Raw genomic sequence first — 18,202 nt, 5'->3', positions numbered from 1 at the left:
CCACCCAATAAAAAAGCATTGACTGAGCAGCAATTATGTGCTTAGCACTCTGCTAGGCTTTGGAGAAACACAGAAGTCTATCTGGTTCTCTGACTGTAGCATAGTAGTTTTCCAAATTATAGCATTTATCTTTCCTACCATAACCATTAAACATTATTTAAGCACTTATGGTGGCAAAAGAGGGGACACAAAACAGAATTTCATAGCAGTAACAAACAGCATGCCCTTTTAATTGTGCCAAAGATGGAAGAGAGCTTACAAGTCACTAAAAGTACTACTTGATGCTATGAAATTTTTTGGCTTTCCACATCGCTCATCCTCCTCCCAATTATTGCATTTCTTAGTTTTGCCTAGTTTTAATTTTTTCCTTTTATTTTGCAATTATGTTTTACATTCAATATTATCTTGTATTAGTTTCAGGTGTGTTGCATAGTGGTTAGACAATCATATACTTTACAAAGCGTTCTCCCTGACATTTCCAGCACCCACCTGGCCCCACACACAGTTATTACAATATCGTTGACCATATTCTCTATGCTGTACTTTACATCCCCATGACTGTTCTGTAACTGTCAATCTGTACTTCTGAATCCCTTCCATTTTTCACCCAGTCCTCCAACTCCCCTCCCCTCTGGTGACCATCAGCCTGGTCTCTGTATATATGAGTCTGTTTGTTTTGTTTGTTCATTTATATTGTTCTTTAGATTCCACATGTGAGCGAAATCATAGATATTTGTCTCTCTCTGACTTATTTCTCTTAGCATAATACCCTCTTGGTCCATCCATGCTGTAGCAGATACTAAGATTTCATTCATTTTTTTATAGTCAAATAATAGTCCATTGGATATGTGTACCACTGCTTTTTTATCCATTTATCTATTGATGGGCACTTGGGTTGCAATCACAAGCTTAACTATTGTAAATAGCTCTGAAAGGAACATATGTGGTGCATATATTCTTTTGAATTACTGTTTTGGGTTTCCTCAGATATATACCCAGAATTGGAATTGCTGGGTCATAAGGTAGTTCCATTTTTAATTTTCTGAGGAACCTTCGTAGTCTTGCATAGGGGCTGTAGCAATCTGCATTCCCACCAAGAGTGCATGAGGGTTCCCTTTTCTCTATATCCTCAACAATACTTGCCATTTGCTGATTGATGATGGCCATTCTGACAGAGCAGTGAGGCAATATTTTATTGTGGTTTTATTTGCATTTCTCTGATGACTAGTGACATTGAACATTTTTTCATATATCTATCAGCCATATCTGTATCTCCTCTTTGGAGAAGTGTCTATTCACATCCTTTACCCATTTTTAAATTGGACTGTTTTGTACTTTGGTGTTGAGTTACATATGTATGTTTTTATAATTTTGGATATTAACCCCTTATCAGATGTATCATTGGCAAATGTGTTCTCTCATTCAGTGGGTTATCTTTCCATTTTGTTGATGGTTTCCTTTGCTGCGTGAAAACCTTTTAGTTTGATGTAGTCCCATTTGTTTATTTTTTCTTTTGTTTCCCTTGCCCAAGGAGATATATAAAAATATATAATAAACATACTGCTATAAGAAATGTCAGAGATTTTACTACCTATGTTTTCTTCTAAGAGTGTTATGGTTTCTAGTCTTATATTTAAGTCTTTAATCCATTTTGAGTTTATTCTTGTGTATGGTGTAAGAAGGTGTTCCAGCTTTTTTTCTTTTTTTGCATATATCTGTCCAATTTTTCCACCATCATATATTGAATAGACTATCTTTACCTCATTGTATGTTCTTGCCTTCTTTGTCAAATTTGTAAATTGTCTATTTGGCATGGATCTAATTTGGAGCTTCCTATTCTGTTCCATTGATCTCTATTTTTGTTTTTATACCAGTACCACTATGTTTTGATTATTATGACCTTGTAGTATAGTTTGATATCAGGTAGCATGATTCCTCCTATTTTGTTCTTCTTTCTCAAGATTGCTATGGTTATTCATGGTCTTTTGTGGTTCCATATAAATTTTTAGATTATTTGTCTAATTCTGTGAAATACATCATTGGTATTTTGATTGGAATTACACTGAATCTATAGATTGCTTTGATGTTAGTTCTTATTATCCATGAACATAGTATATGCTTTCATTTATTTGTATCTTTTTCAGTTTCTTCCTTCAGTGTTTTACTAATTTTCCAAGTACAGGTGTTGTACATCCTTGGTTACATTTATTCCTAGGTAGAATCAAATCTTGGTTCTCGAACATCCCCCATCTTGAACAATTCAGTTCTTGACCAAGTTGTCAAACAACGCTTTGGTTCTTGACCCAACAACCCTTTCATGCTGATAGCTGTATGACAAGACACACATCTCTCGGGCGACAAACAAAGGAGAGAATGCATATGTGTATGATTTGGTTTTCAAACTATTCTCTTCTCATACAACCTTCAACACAAATTAAGTTCAAGAACCAAAGTCTTGCTGCATTTTTTTTTGATGCAATTGTAAATGGTGGTGTTTTCTTAGTTTCTTCTTCTGATAGTTCATTATTGGTGCTTAAAATGCAACCAATGTTGGGATATTTATTTTATATCCTACTACATTACTAAATTTATTAATCAGTTCTAGTAGTTTTCTTGTTGAATCTTTAGGGTTCTCTACATACAGTATCATGTCATCTGCAAATAATGACAGTTTCATTTCTTCCTTCCCAATTTCAATATATTTTATTTCTTCTTGTCTGATTGCTGTGGCTAGGACTTCCAGTACTATGTTGAATAAGAGAGGTGAAAGTGGACATCCCTGTCTTATTCCTGATCTTAAGAAAAACACTTTTAGCTTTTCTCCATTGAGTATGTGAACCTGTCATATATGAGCTTTGCGTATTTTTTTAAAATCCAGCTTTAGCCTCTAAACTGCCCAGTGTCAGAGTCTATTATTTTGAGTTCTCTGCTCAGTCCCTAAATCTAGTCCCATTGCTTCCGATGTTGATTTCTAAAATGTGTCTTGTCTAAATGTGTCTAGGTAAATGTGTCTTATACCTATTAACAATTTTCAGTGGCACTGCCTTCTTTCAGGCTCTATGTACTTCCTGAGATACCTCTCTAAGATGTTTTCTGGTCTCCTGTTCATCTGTGATCTGATTTATTTTACAAGATATATCTTCCTAAAGTTTAAGGTAAGTATTCCTAGATAGTCATTCTCTTCAGTTTAATTTCTCACCAGTAATGGGTCCCTATTCCTCACAGAGTAACTCCAAACACCTGGGTCTTGAGTTCAAACCCTCCATGATGAGGCTGTAGTCCTCTACCACTAAGCGTAGTGTAACACATGACCTAGGCAAGTGATATACCAACATTCCCCCACCTCATTTCCTTCGCCCAAACAAACCATTGCTTTCAACATATTCTCAAGACATTTGCTAATTCTGCTTTGTATAATGATAACTTGTTCTCTGTGCCTTTATTGAATGTACTAGAATGCGAGCTTCTTGAAGAAGATTCCATATATGGTAGGCCTCTGGATACTTCACAGCACCCATTGTGCTTTAATAACTGTTTGTTCAGCGATGTACAATAGAATGCAATGGAATTAAATGAAATGTCAAATCGTTTAGCAGGATTACACCTAAACTTTCCCTGTAACATGAATACCTAGATCATTTTAAATGTCAGCAGAAGAGGATATTTCACAGTCTTAGGAAACCAAATGTTTGAGATCAACTAAGCTTCAGGGCAAGGACAGGTGACTGAACTTCTAAGAGGTAATTTCATTAGTATTTATCAGTATCTACCACAGACCAACCACTCAAGTCAAAATATAGTGTGTGTGTCCATTTATATCTGAAAAATTCTAAAAACCTACATGGCAAGGACTTTGTTGATGTTGCATTAAGTTAATGGAGCTAATGACAAAAATCTAAATCTCTCAAAAGAATTGGAAACATAGCTAGTAAACTAAGCTTTAAACTTCATCTCAGTCAGAATGCACTGAGAAAAGATTCCTCAGTCAAGTATTTTCTTTTTTATTAAAATGCCCTCCAAAATAGAAAACTTCTTTCCCATTAATGAATGTTCAAGCCCACAATAGATTTTCACTCAATAATATTGTCACTTCAAGGGAAATCCTTTTATTCCTTATCAACGTTACTAATAAAGTCTGTCTCTTAAGACAGAAATAACCAACCAATTATTTCTGACATGTTCTTTCACAAGGGAAACAAGAGGTTCAATTTGTTCATTCCCCAGAGAATCACTTTTGAGTGACTCATATCTAAAGTAAAGCTTTAACTTTTCTCCCCAAAGCAATAGCTATGAAAAATGAATGGTCTCTTCGAAATCTGTCAGCAAATTGAAATTTTTCCAGTTACCCAGAGTTATCAGTTTGGCTAGATTTAATAGTAACTACCAATATAGGATTAATTGCTTTACCTTGCCTAATTGGCAAATTCAGTGAAAGTGATTTATCTCCATGGTATTTCATAGTGGTCCAATTTCTAGCCTACCTTGTAACATAATGCTGTTGAAATGAAGAGAGCAAAGGATCTTATCACAGAACACAGAGAGGCATATCTGTAATATTCATGGTATGCTTGCAAGATTTGCAAACACTTTTATTTTGAGAGAGAGTGCACGCATCCATGTGAACCCTCTGATCTGAGCAGAATTTAAATTTATTTTCAGCAACAAACCCTGTATTTTTCTTATTTTTGTCATCTGTAATCATCTCTTAGAAAAAAAATATGAGGATGATATTAAGGATTTAATATCTAACTATGCAAACCTAAAAAACTTAAATGTTACATTAGGCGAGGTGTGTGGTCATGTAGCAGAGTGGGGTGTCTTTTTGAATACTCCAAAGTTACTAATGCATTTTGTTTGTTTGTTTTTAAGATTTTATTTATTTATTTTTAGAGAGAGGGAAAGAAGGGAGAAAGAGAGGGAGAGAAACATCAAAGTGTGGTTGCCTCTCGCATGCCCTCTACTGGGGGCCTGGCCTGCGACCAAAGCATGTGCCCTGACTGGGAATCAAACCGGTGACTCTTTGGTTCACAGGCTAGCACTCAATCCACTGAGCCACATCAGCCAGGGCTAAAGTTACTAATGCATTTTTTGTGACAGAAGGAGACATTTTCTTATTTCTATTCAGTTAAAATTATTGGGAATAAAAGCTGCAAAGTGAATTGACAGCTATTTAAATAAGGCTTTAGAATGCACTCAGTTACCTAAAGAAAGAAGATTTATCTTCTGTTTTATGAAGCATGGCAAGACTAACACAAAATCCACTCCTGATAGAGTGAACTTTTAAGAAAATATATACAGTTTACATTTAAATAAATTTAACCCCTTTATAAGTTGTTTGATATTATTAAATCATTTTTCTCCTCATCATAATTAATTCAAGTAACAAAAAGCATTATCAATTGTCAGGCCTTCTCCTGGCTGTGTATTTTCCGTGTCTTACTTTTATTAAACATATTCAATCCTGAAGTGGGTTTAAACAGGTAAAGGTGAAAGCTGGCCTCACTTTCTGAACCAGCAAACCAATTCCTTCTGCTTCCTTTTATGCACTTACATGACTAAATCCTGGATGTGTGTGCAAGATTACACAATCAACTTGCATATCATTTCACTGCTTTCTTTTTGTTTCAAATTATGCTCTTCAAAGCAATTTCATACTCATCAGAAATGGCAAATGTACAAAGTAATAGAATCTATTCAAATTTTATGACAGTATTAGTCAAATATTTTCCATCCCATTCACTCTGCGTCTTCCAGAGGAAAGTACAAATCATTTCGGGTAACGGTCAGGTTTGAAAAAATCCTGGGGGGCCTGTCTTACCTTAATAGAGTCTGTTCAAGAGTTTTAAGCTAAGACTTCCCCTCATAGCTTCCCTAAGTCATTCACACTTCCGGTTGCCCTACCATTCCACCATGTCTCTTTTGAAGTCCTTCTTATCTGCTTCCTCCTTGGACTCCACACATCCAGTGCCAACACCCTTCCCTCTAAGAGCCAATGATACTGGCACCAGTCTTGCCCTTCCCTGAAATGCCTCACAGTCCCAGACAAATAGAAACATTAAAACCATGACTGGAAGGAACACTGGAAATCAGCTGGTTTACACTTGTAATTCCAAAGTGAAGGGATGGAGAACCTGAGAGATTAAGTCATTTCTGAACATCACACATGTAGTCAGCGATAAAGCTGGGATAGTATTCTGGCTTCCAGGGCGGGAAGGTTGCCATAGGTTGCGTTCTTCCCCAAACAGGCTGAATCAAGGAATTAGGTACAAAGAGTTTATTTGGGAAGTCATCTCAGGAGGCATTATGAGAGGGTGGATATGTGAGACAGGTTACCCAGTGGACATCTGGGGCCCGTTCTTGCTGGGAAACCTCTGAGAGATTACGGGAATTGAGAGGTACCATGGCAAGGATCCTGGAGTATTTATCCATCATCTCCCATCTCTTGTTGTAAATGGCAGCTCTGGCAACCATAACTCCATTTCCTGCCCACCCTCAAACCGTCTGAAACTCTCCTGCAGCCAGCAAATGCCTCCAAAGAGAAGCCACTGGTGTACACAACTGTGTGCACGCAGCTGCCCGTGAAGGCCAAGGGGGAGAGGGTAGGTACAGAGTCTACTGGAGGGATGCTGAGTCCATGCAGTAAGAGTGGTCCAATTTGAGCTCTAGCACTGGACCCAACTTCTTTATCAGATATTCCATTAGCATCTATGTGACAAGATGTTCACTTAGCATCTATGCGTGTATTAGCTCCTAGTCACAACTTGAAAAGAAAATTAAAATACAGCTGATATTTTTTTCCTGGTAGACTAGCAAATAGGGATCACCATAGCTATAGCTCTCCTGAAACTGCTTGATCTTAAACTTCTGTGCCCAAAAACAGCTTTGGAGACAGTGGTAGCAAGGGCCAGTTTCAAGAGTCACTGAAACCGAAAACTCATTAAAGAAGGAAAGAGTGTGGGACATAGATAGAAAGGTATCTCTTAACTGCAGAGAAGAACGGTGAAGCTAGCTCTGATAAAACGTTATAAAAGGAGAGAATGAAATTGGGTAGGATCCAGATTTAGGAGATTTGAGTTGAAACAGTAGATATTTCTTTCAAAGGCCATAAATCTAAGAACCACAGTTCCTGAGTAAACTTGTCAACTAATTTTATAATGATCATTAGAAGATACATCCCATTCACTCTGTATCTTCCAGAAAGAAGTACAAATCATTTCAGGGAGTAGCCTGATGTGAAGACCCAGAGGGGCCTGTCTAACCTTAATAGATTCCAAATTTCAGATCAGAAATATTTTTATAGAAATCCTAGTCACAGAAACAATAAATTCTTTCTGGCAACCAGGGAGCATAACTGTAAATGTACAAATAAACTGACAGAAGATAAGCTGGAAATATTAAAATTAATAGATGTGGTGTTTTATAGGAAAGTAGTGTTACAAACGGCTCATTTTTCATCAAATTTGGTCTGCTCCAAGATATTGTAAATTAAAGGTAAAAACGTAAAATAAAATCGTGTCTTATTACTTAAATTTGCATTGTAGGTAATCCCTGTAGAGACTCTCTTGCAGGAAATCAAAACCGGAATAAATCACGCCCTCATTGTTCTCTTCTAGAAATAGGTTTGAATTTCCTTCTCAAACATGAAAAGCCTAGTTGGGTTATATTTGAAAAATAGCCACTTCAAAATAGATTAGGCAAGAATTATTTTAAAACTCTTCTTGATTGAAGCTTCAATTCTTTCCTATCTGTAAACCACAGTGTGTATGTGCGCGGATCGGAAACACTTAGACATAGTTTCCCAGTAGAAAGGAAATGGCACAACATATACAAACCTTATGTTGTTGAACTTGACGTTTTAGGTCCTCAAGATCAGGTCCTAGAGGCTCCTTCTCCATTTTCCTTGTCCTCTCCTCTGTTTTTGTTAGCCAGTCATTTAGCTCTTTCAGTTGCTGATTCTGGAGATCCATTAGAACTTTATGTAAACTGAAAATGTGAAAGATGCCTATTATTACCTCTTCATTATTACGTCAAAGCAACTTTACTTACTATTTATTGAATCTATTAACGAGGGAAAAGTGTTGACACATAATTTAGGGTGTGTTCAAATTGTCTTGTACTTGTTGGACATTAAGAAGATAAGGAGAGTACCCAATCAACCACCTTTGACTTTATTCTTTCTCTAATTTCTTACAGTTCACACATCCCAATTTTCAGCAAGTTTCATTTAGCCAACTCAACATGTACATGCTAAGTGAAGTGAGAGCTGTCTTGAGTAATTTAGCTAGTAGCATATCTTGGCAATTGTTTGTTTATATTTCCATTTTTTTCTTTTCATATCCTCACCCAAGGATACGCTTATTAATTTTTAGAGAGAGGAAAGGGGAGGGGGAGGGAGAGAGAGAGAAAGAGAAATATTGATGTCGGAGAGAAACATAAATGAGTTGCCTCCCATATGCTCCTCTACCGGGGACCGAACCTGCCACCTTTTGGTGCATGGGCCAACACTCCAACCAAGTGAGCCACCCAGCCAGGGAAGAAATAGGTAAGTCAAATAATATTTTTCAAAGATTTACAGTGTACCAATATTGTACACAATAGTGGGCTGGGTAATGGATTTAAAGTCCAAAGGCCAGGGTTCTCAGCTCTAGAACCATGTTCTTGCACCTTCTCCATTACAATTCCGTATCAGAGACATGGGATGATATCTTGCCTATCAATCACACAACTTCGTGGTGTGGGTGAAACTTAACACTGAGGTTATTTCATCCATTAATTCAACAAAAATTTGAGACTCAAATGAGAACTGCAGTACCTATTTCAAGATAAATGTTCCTTATGAAGGCATGTTTAAAGAATTTTTGGAAACCATATTATACTGAACACTGTGATATGGAGGATACAATTTGAATTCGAAATTTACTTTTCTGATAAAATCTTTTATAAAATCTTTACTATAAATTCTCATTAGTCAGCACGTTTAATCACACCAAAAAACCTGAGAGTGTTTAAAATACTTAGATTACACCACTTATTGACCTTTAACATTGTATAGCCACACGTTCCCTAAGGCACACTACAGTCAGAAGTCTCTGGGCATGAGCATTCATTTATCAAACCAAAAAAGTAGACTTTTTTTTTTATGCAAAGTGACATGGATGAAGCATCTATTTAAGTGGAAGCAAAAACTGAAAAGTTGTGAGTTTAAGTCTCTTATACAATGAATACCATCCCAGCATTGCAAGGTATATGAATCTTCCACTTTATTGCTTCAGTCTATCCCTCGAGAGCAGACCTGATAATAACATTTCATGAGAACGGCTGCAGTATCATTCCTTGTGTTTGTTGTTTTTCCTGCCTAGCTTGTCATTACATTCAGCTAAAAATCTTATATTGCAAAGACTAAGAGAAAAAAAGAATCCCACATTATTACTGAAACCTGAAGAAATGTTTTGAGTGTAACAAGCATGTTAGTTAATAAGGGATTTCACTTTAAAATATTATTTACTTTTTTTAACCTTGGATGGATATCTCATTCAACAAATACTCACTGAGTTCCATATCTCTGCTGGAAATTATTAAGAATGAAAAAGAGAAAATACTTATCCTCCTATTCAGGTAGCTTAGAGACATTTAGAGAAATGGATACATCAACAATTAGCATATTACAAGGAAATGGTTATCATTAGATTTATACACATGTTAGAACATACATAGAAGGATGCTCCAAATTGACCTGGGGTCATCAGGAAGGATGTGGGCACAAAACCCTTAGCCTGAGAGTTGAGATTCTGAAAACTGATTCATATGCATTTTAAATGTAATTAGGTGTTATGGATAGAAAGGCGAGAAAGACCCACACAGCCCTTTATGGTCACAGTGCATACATTCTGCAGATGGGAGCCAGAGATAATGCATAGCTCATTAGGACATTGGTGAATTATAACTGCGATCATGCTATGAATGAGAGTAAATGAGCTGATCGCTTCTCGGCCTTTTGGCTAAGATCAAGTGAGAGTAACTCAGTTGAGTCTTTCAAGTAAGGCTTTATTCTTTCATTTATTCATTCATTTATTCATTCATTTATTTACTGACAGAGGGGAAGGAGGGAGAAAGAGAGGGAGAGAAGCATCCATGTGTGGTTGCCTCTTGCGTACCCCCTACTGGAGACCTGGCCCATGCAACCCAGCCATGTGCCCTGACAAGGAACTGAACCAATGACCCTTGGGTTCTCAGGCCAGTGCTCAATCCACTGAGCCACATCAGCCAGGGCTTTTTTTTAAAAGTACTGATATTTGAGAACTGTAATGCTTTAAGAGGAAGTAGCAAAGAGAAAGGGGTAAACACTCTCTGGACAGAAGGAACCATCTGTGTAAAGGCCCTGAGGCATCACAGAGGACCAGGAAGGCCAGTACAGCCTCAGAGCATAGGTAGAAGAAATCTGTTCTTTGTCCCATCTTACATTAACCCCTGGGTCCTGGGAGATTTCCTGAACTCTGCCTGAAGCTCTGAAGTCTAAACCTTGAGTACACATTTATGTTTATGTTTCCATCTTATGATAAACCTAGACTCAAGGAATAACCAATAAAAACACATGTGCCCACTGGGGTTTTGTCAGGCGTTGCATCTTTTATGGGTGGAATGTAGCGATGTCTGGTTGGAGGTTCCTGGAAGATAAAACAGCATGGCAGGGTGGCAGGTAGTACGTGGGGACACTCAGCATGCTACCCATGTGGTTCAATATTTTAATGACTGGGACAGTCACATCAATGTTTCTGAGCCAAACAGATCCCTGCTTTACCTCTCTAGACTGGGGCTCTCAAAGTGCGGCCCCTAAACCAACAGCAACATGCTATCCCCTGGGAACTTGCTAGAAATGCATTCTTAGGCCTTTCCCCAGACTTACTGAACCAAACTCTGAGGGAGAGGCCCAGCGATCTGTCCCAACCAGACTTCTAGGAGATTCTGTCGCACTCAAGTCTGAGGATCACTGTGTGACTAATATAACTTGCATCCACAACCCACCCAAACTGTCTGGACCAGTATATAACCGATATTGACATTAACAGAAGGGCGAGTGCCAACGCCCAAGAGTTTGTTATGAAAAGTTATTTTGACATGAGGCCATTACATTCTCATCCTGATGTCACCTCTCCTTATGGAGAGAAGCGGGACCTTCAACTCCTTAAGAATGGCCTCTGATTTGAGGTTCCAAAAGTCAGCGATTTCACATGTTTGAAGCCTGAACTTAACCTCAGAATAAGTTTGAAAACAGAAAGACGCAAGTGTCGTGGCGGGGAGGGAACGACACCAATCAGCATGAGAATGTGTATCATTCCTCCCTTTATGGAAAACCTCCTGAGAAGATAAGTGTTAACTGCGTTAATATTTATTTTCTTTACCATAGGTCTTGACTAGCTCTTGGCAAACAGTAGTCCGTATGCCTGATTTGGTCTCATGTTAAATGAAAGTAAACTGAAGTGCTGCCAATAGCTAAAAGTCGTGAGACAGCACCTGCATACTTTTGACCTGGCCACTCTTGAGAATATCTAACGTGATTTAGCAACACTACACCTGCCTTCTTATAGGGCAATAACCTGTAAGGCTGAGTACCAGTTGCACTTCATAGAGCAAGCATGAGCGCTCCAGTTTGCCACAGTCCCAGCCACCCTTTTTCCTCTTCTGTACCCACTCCCGTCTCTCTATGTTCTTTTTCCGGCTCCTCTAATGGGCATCTGGATATGCTGCCCTATGATTTTTGCCATGGCTTCTCCAACTTAAATATGCAGAGAGACTACTTCAGGATTTGGATCTACATTCAGGATGCCAGGTCTGAGAACTTCCATTTCTTTTTATCAATTTTATTTTCTAGTACAGTTGGCATTTAATATTATTTTATGTTACTTTCAGGTATACAGAATAGTTATTATGCAATTATATAATGTATAAAGTGATCCCCCCCAATAGTTTATGTAACCACTGGGTGCCATACATAGTTATTAAAATATTGTTGACTATATTCCCTATGCTGTGCTTTACATCCCCATAATTATTTTTGTAATTGCCAATTTGTACTTCCTAATGCCTCACCTTTTTCACCCATTCTCCCAACCCCCTCCCCTCTAGCAACCATCAGTTTGTTCTCTGAATCTGTTTCTGTTCGGTTTGTTCGTTTATTTTGTTCTTTAGATTCTGCATATAAAGAAATCATATGGCATTTGTCCTTCTCTGTCTGACTTATTTCACTTAACCTAATACCCTCTAGTTCGATCCATTCTGTCATAAATGGTAAGAGTTCCTTTTTATTGCTGTGTAGTATTCCACTGTATTTATGTACCACAGTTTTGATATACACTCCTCTACTAATGGGCAGTTGGGTTGCTAACATATCTAGGCTATTGTAAATAACACTGCAACGAACATAGGGTGCGCATATTCTTTCAAATTAGTGTTTTGGGTTTCTTTGGGTATACAAGTTCTGTCCAGAAGGTATCCAGCCATATACTATGAAAACCAGAGACATTTATTGAAGAAGATACAAGAGACAAGAAACACTGTACATAGGACAAAACTCCTCAGTCCCCTTCAAAGTAGGCACCTTGGGACCTCACACAGTTCTCCCAGTCGCCATCAGCTGCCCGGTCATCTGTTCCGGAATCTCATCGACGGTCTGAAATCTCTTCCCTTTCAAAGGTGATTTTAGTTTTGGGAAAAGCCAGAAGTCACAGGGCACCAAATATAGACTGTAGAGGGGCAAGGTCATCTGGGTGATTTGATGTTTCGAAAAATACCTCTGCACAAGGTGTGATTCATGAGCAGTGTGTTGTCATGATGAAGCTGCCAGTCACCAGCTGCCTGTAGCTCCAGCCTTCTGAATCATCCGAATAGTTTCCAGAGAAGAATGTTCAAGGTTCACGCAAAATTTGATGTAAATTCATTGCTCTACTCGCTTAGTCAGTTTGAATGTGACAGCCACATGGTACACATGCTCACTCAACAGCATCTACCGCCGCACTGACTAGTACAGTGAAGTCATCATTGTTCACACATGTGCATTCCAGTCCACTCTCCTTGGCTGCCAGGTAACATCGATGTTGCACAAACCATTCTTGCTATATTAATAATGGCTGGACTTTTTCCATACAGATCTTGTATACTGAGAAGTGGCCAAAAGGCAATTCCATTTGTAATTTTTCAAGGAAACTCCATACTGTTATCCATAGCGGCTGCACCAATTTGCATTCCTACCAACAGTGCACGAGTGTTCTCTTTTGAGATCTTTCATTTCTAACAAGTTTCCAGGCAAAAGCCAATGTTGCAAGGCCATGGGTGAGACTTTGAATAACAAGAATCTAGGTGAGAATATTGTATGTTTGAAAATTGCTGCTAGTCTTTTTACAGTGCGTATGTTATGTGTTTGATCCATTAGTTAGCCACTGCTCAGACTTGTAAGATTAAAGAAACAGATTAATCCGATGCTGGCAGGAAAATATAGAAGGGCTTTATACTCAGCATGCTCCAACATTCCCTGTTATTCTAGTATTCTTCTTGACAGGACTGGTGCCAGCTGCTCTCCCTCACTGATCCCCAAAATATTTGCAATGAACATTACATAATTAGGGAATATGCTCTTTCCACTGATTGTGCCCAGTGCATGATTTATTTAAAGTGAGACAAATCCCAAAGAAGAACCCAGGTTTTGCTTAAGGATGACATTTCTGAGAGGAAATGAACTTGGAGACAAGATGAATTGAAAAAAAGATGATGTCCAAGTGGGGCCCACTTAACTTTGTGTGGTTTTCCTTTGGACTACAGGAACAGTTATTTTTAACGGAAGGTTCAAATATATTTTGCTCTTCCATTATTGTTACTTCAGATATTCTAATGATTCAGTGATGTCTGGTCAGTCCTTGCTGCTTTCTGTGTCAGGATCATATGAAATAAACAAACAGGTGCCAAAAGGTGCTATGCTCGCCGCACTCGCTGAGGCCCGTGAAGACGCAGCATCCATACATGGGCAGGTGAATTACACGCCACAGTTCCCAGGGTGGGCAGCAACGCGGAAGTGAGTAGTGGCCCGTGGCAATGCATGGACAGAGGAAGAAGCAACCATGAGGTCAGACAGACAGTTGCCAAATGAGAGGGGGTTGAGGGAGTAGGTGAAAAAGGTGAAGGGATTGAGAAGTACATATTGGTAGTTACAAAAGTCACGGGGATGTAAAGTACAACAGAGGGAGTAGAGTCAATAACATTGTAACAACTGTGTGTGGTGCCAGGTGGGTACTGGAAACATTTGGGTAATCACTTTGTAAGTTATCAAAATATCTAACCACTATGCCGCACACCTGAAACTAATATGAAATACTACTGAATGTGAACTATACTTGAAAAATAAAATTTAAAAATTTAAGGAAAACAATTTTTTAATTTAAGTAAAATAGGATAAAAAAGAAAGGACTTTAATCTTGGTATATCTACTTAATTTTCTACTTTATGACTCAAAAAAAAAAAGCCTCTGCAATTTTGAAGCAGAATTCTGAAATGACCACTTTTCTAAAAGGAAGGTGGGGGCAGAGAAGAGAAGAAAGTCCTTTTTGAAGATTATATTAAAAGCTACATAAAACATTTTTAAAAATAAAATGAAAATTTAAAAAGTTAACTCTTTAAAAACACATTTTTATGGATCATGAGGTGCTATTAAACAGATGCCTAGATTCACCATTATAAAATATTTTTATCTAACTTTTATGATGAGAATGACCAAACTGGACTTTCAGACAGACACAAAGATACATGAAAATGAACAGTCTGATTTAAAGAATAACTCTCAAAGTTGAGATGCTAGTGATCTGGAAATCCCATAAGGAATAATTGTCTTAAAACAGGTATACCTTTTTTCTCCTTTTGTTGAATGAATTATATTGTGAACATGCAACCTGTCTCTCAGAATTTCGTCACTTATGTTACCAGCTGGTTCCAGTCAAGACAGAGATGAAAATCCAAAGCTCAGACCATCGATGTGTTCATAAAAATGCAGGGCACCTCTAAACATTTATTAAGAGCTGGCAATGTGTTCGGTGTGAAGGAAATAGAGGTGAATAGCTTAAGAGTGTAGGTAATGCCAGTTTCCTTCACAGGAAGCACACAAAAGTGAATGCCCTAATGTAGTGTAGTTCCACTATGACACAACATTCTGTTAGGGAAGAGGTGACAGATAATTCCTCTGGTGCTGACTGGGACACAGGCCATTTGGTTGGCACAGAAGGCGTGATTGAACCGATAACACAACTGTCAGAAAGCCTCTGGTTTTCCCCTGCTGCTAACTCCTGCATTATGGTAAATCTGCCACCTAGGAAAACTTGGTCATAGTCCTGTCCTTACTCGCTCTCTAGCCTCACTTGTCATTTAACCCTTTTCAAGCATTTCGACCTAAATAAGAAATATCAGGATAACAGGGGATTCTGCAGGGGATAAGTGACTACGGCATCATGGCCTTAGGAGTTCTGCATCTGCTTTCTTTTTGAGGTAAAAGAAGAAAATTCGGGCTCCCCAGCTTGGTGCCAGAGCTAGGCTGAGGTCAGGTGTCTATAATCATTTTGTAAGAAAGCTGACTTTGAGCAAAATTGTATTTTCTTCTTTCATATTAACCCTAAGTCAAATAAACGTTTCTGAGAATCGGAGTCCATAAATCAATTTTTAAAAAATAAAAAATTAACTCTTTAAAAAATAACAATATTTGAAAGATCTAAAAAGAAGTTATACATGTATTTTCAACTGTGTGGGGCACTGAGTGACTGAAATTACATTGATGAAAACTAAAATTAATGTATTTACTTATTCAAGCTGTTGGCTTGAAAAACCTTAATGGAATGGTTTTAATGGATATATTGCAGAGTCCATTTTAGCTCAGGAAATTTGTACAGGCAACCAGATTCCCCCAGAAGGCTCACATATGCTGAAATATGTAGTTATTTTAACTCCCTTGCATGCGTTTTTGTCTCATTTACTCCATTTAGAAAGTGATTAATAAAAGTGATATTCAAGTCTGGTTTCCATTAAAAATATCAGAGAAAGGTGAATTATTTCCAGCCACGTGATTCCAATAAACATTCAGGGTCGAAAATAATTTTGCTGGTTTTCAAGGCTGAGGGAAAATTTTTACTTCCGCCCTCTGATGCTAACAAGCGGCTCATGTTTGTGTAGTGTGGTCCAGGCAGCAGGGCCGTATCGAAATTAACATGAACCAGAGGCATGACATCGAGGCAGGTTTATGACACTGAATATCTTTACTCTGTTATTTACAGTGTATACTAAGTATACTGTAGAAGTTGTTAATTTTCTACTAAACAGCAATTCTGACCTGGTACAATTTGTGACTTTTCTTTATTTTTCTTTTTATTAAACTTATTGGAGTGACATTGGTTAATAAAATTATATAGGTTTTTGGGGAAAATCCTACAAATGTATCATCTGTATATTGTATTGTGTGTTCACTACCCAAAGTCAGGTCTCCTTCCATCACTATTTATCCCCCCTTTACCCTTTTCTATCTCCCCTACCCCTCTTTCCCTCTGGTAATCACCATACTGTTGTCTGTGTCTGTGCGTGTCTTTTTTGTATTACCCCCTTCAGCTTTTTCACCCAGCCCCCAACCCTCTCCCCTCTGATACCTGTCAGTCTGTTCTCTCTCTCTCTGAGTCTGATTTTATTTTGTTTATTAGTGTATTTTGTTCATTAGATCCCAGATATGAGTGAGATCATACGGTACTTGTCTTTCTCTGACTGGCTTATTTCACTTAGCGTAATATTCTCCAGGATTTTTAAATATAATTTGGTTTATGGATAAACAATTCTATTTATCATGCATCAGACAATAGAGGTATTACTATAATTTCTCCTCATGATGCAGGGACTGACCCTGGCCCATTTTACAGATGGGTAAACAAAGGTTTACCTGGGTCAAAAGGGAGGCAGCAGAGGGGAAATCGGGTGGTGTGGCCCTAGCGCCTGCTTCAGCAACGTGCTATACTGCCTGTATGAATATTATTTTTTTTAAGAAATGACTTCTTTTATATCTATTCCTCATTTCATTCACAGCAGTAATGGAAGAAAACAGAAGCAAAAAGAAGGTCATTTACAGGAATTTTATAGAAATTAGCATTAATAGATATTTTTACTTTTTCTTCTCACCAAAAATAAAAAGTCGCTACTGAGATGATTGCTCTTAGCATGAGGTTTACATGAATAATGGAAACCACAATACTTGGTTTTAATAATGAAAGAAACACAGCGAGACCCAGCTTCTCTCAAACATACGCTGACAAGGTAAAATGAATGACCGGATGTCTTCAATACATACAGTGTTTCATTAAATGTGCAAATCACAAAACGTGATATAGCCTAGGCCCTGCAAAAAGCAAACGCTGCTTTAAAATAGAAACGCAGTACTGAATTGTTGAAAGAAAAGTTTCGATGATGTGTACAGATATAGGTAACTGTGTTTTGTTGTATGGCAGCAGGGGATGGGCCATTGGAGGAACATTGGTATTTTTCAACTCTCAAGGTTTGCAACCTTCACCAAAGCTCAGTGATTGCCCTGTGATATAGAAGGGTTAAAACTGAGAACCCAATGAAAACAAGACCCCAAGTGAGTGAGATTTTCACCAACACTGTCGCCTCCACCCTGCCTCCTTTATCACCACTACTTGCATCGCCATGGCCAGTTCCTATGCTAAATTTCCGGAATTTTAGTCTCTGCCCCTGTGCAGGTGGCTAATCCCTCTTGCCCCCCCTACACCTTCTCACCTCAGAAGCACATCCTCTTTCCTCCAAGTCCTAGTCATGCCTTAAAAGACCAGGCTGTGAGTCCGGACGCTGGTCTTCTGCCTACAAATCGTAGACACTAGTATAGCAATTTCCATAGGAGAATGAAGTGAGACAAAGGTTTAACAGAATCCTGTAGATTTTTTCCTCCTAAAACAAATGCGCTCATCCTTCTCTCTAACAGGGGTGCCCAACTCGTGGCCTGCTGGCCGCATGTGGCCCAGGATGGCTGTGAATACGATCTAACACAAAATCGTAAATTTACTTAAAACAGTATGAGATTTTTTTTTGTGATTACATGTCGCAATGTATTTAATGTACGTCCCAGGACAACTCTTCTAGTGTGGCCCAGAGATGCCAAAAGGTTGGGCACCCCTACTGG

General features: G+C 38.3%; 1 protein-coding gene across 2 annotated transcripts in view; it reads right to left on the bottom strand.

Moving 5' to 3' along the window:
* The window catches only part of DMD (dystrophin), a 1,878,371-nt gene that overhangs the window by 1,334,833 nt on the left and 525,336 nt on the right, over positions 1-18,202 (bottom strand). For both annotated transcript variants that reach the window (XM_054566574.1, XM_054566573.1), the window contains exon 12: positions 7,833-7,983. In XM_054566574.1, coding sequence (XP_054422549.1) covers positions 7,833-7,983 — 151 coding nt within the window. The remainder of the gene's footprint in view (positions 1-7,832; positions 7,984-18,202) is intronic.

This window comes from Pteronotus mesoamericanus, unplaced genomic scaffold, assembly GCF_021234165.1.
Source record: "Pteronotus mesoamericanus isolate MK-2021 breed Mesoamerican mustached bat unplaced genomic scaffold, CSHL_Meso_final contig_173, whole genome shotgun sequence".
In the NCBI taxonomy this organism is placed as follows: domain Eukaryota; kingdom Metazoa; phylum Chordata; class Mammalia; order Chiroptera; family Mormoopidae; genus Pteronotus; species Pteronotus mesoamericanus.
This window is presented reverse-complemented; position numbering and strand designations above follow the sequence as displayed.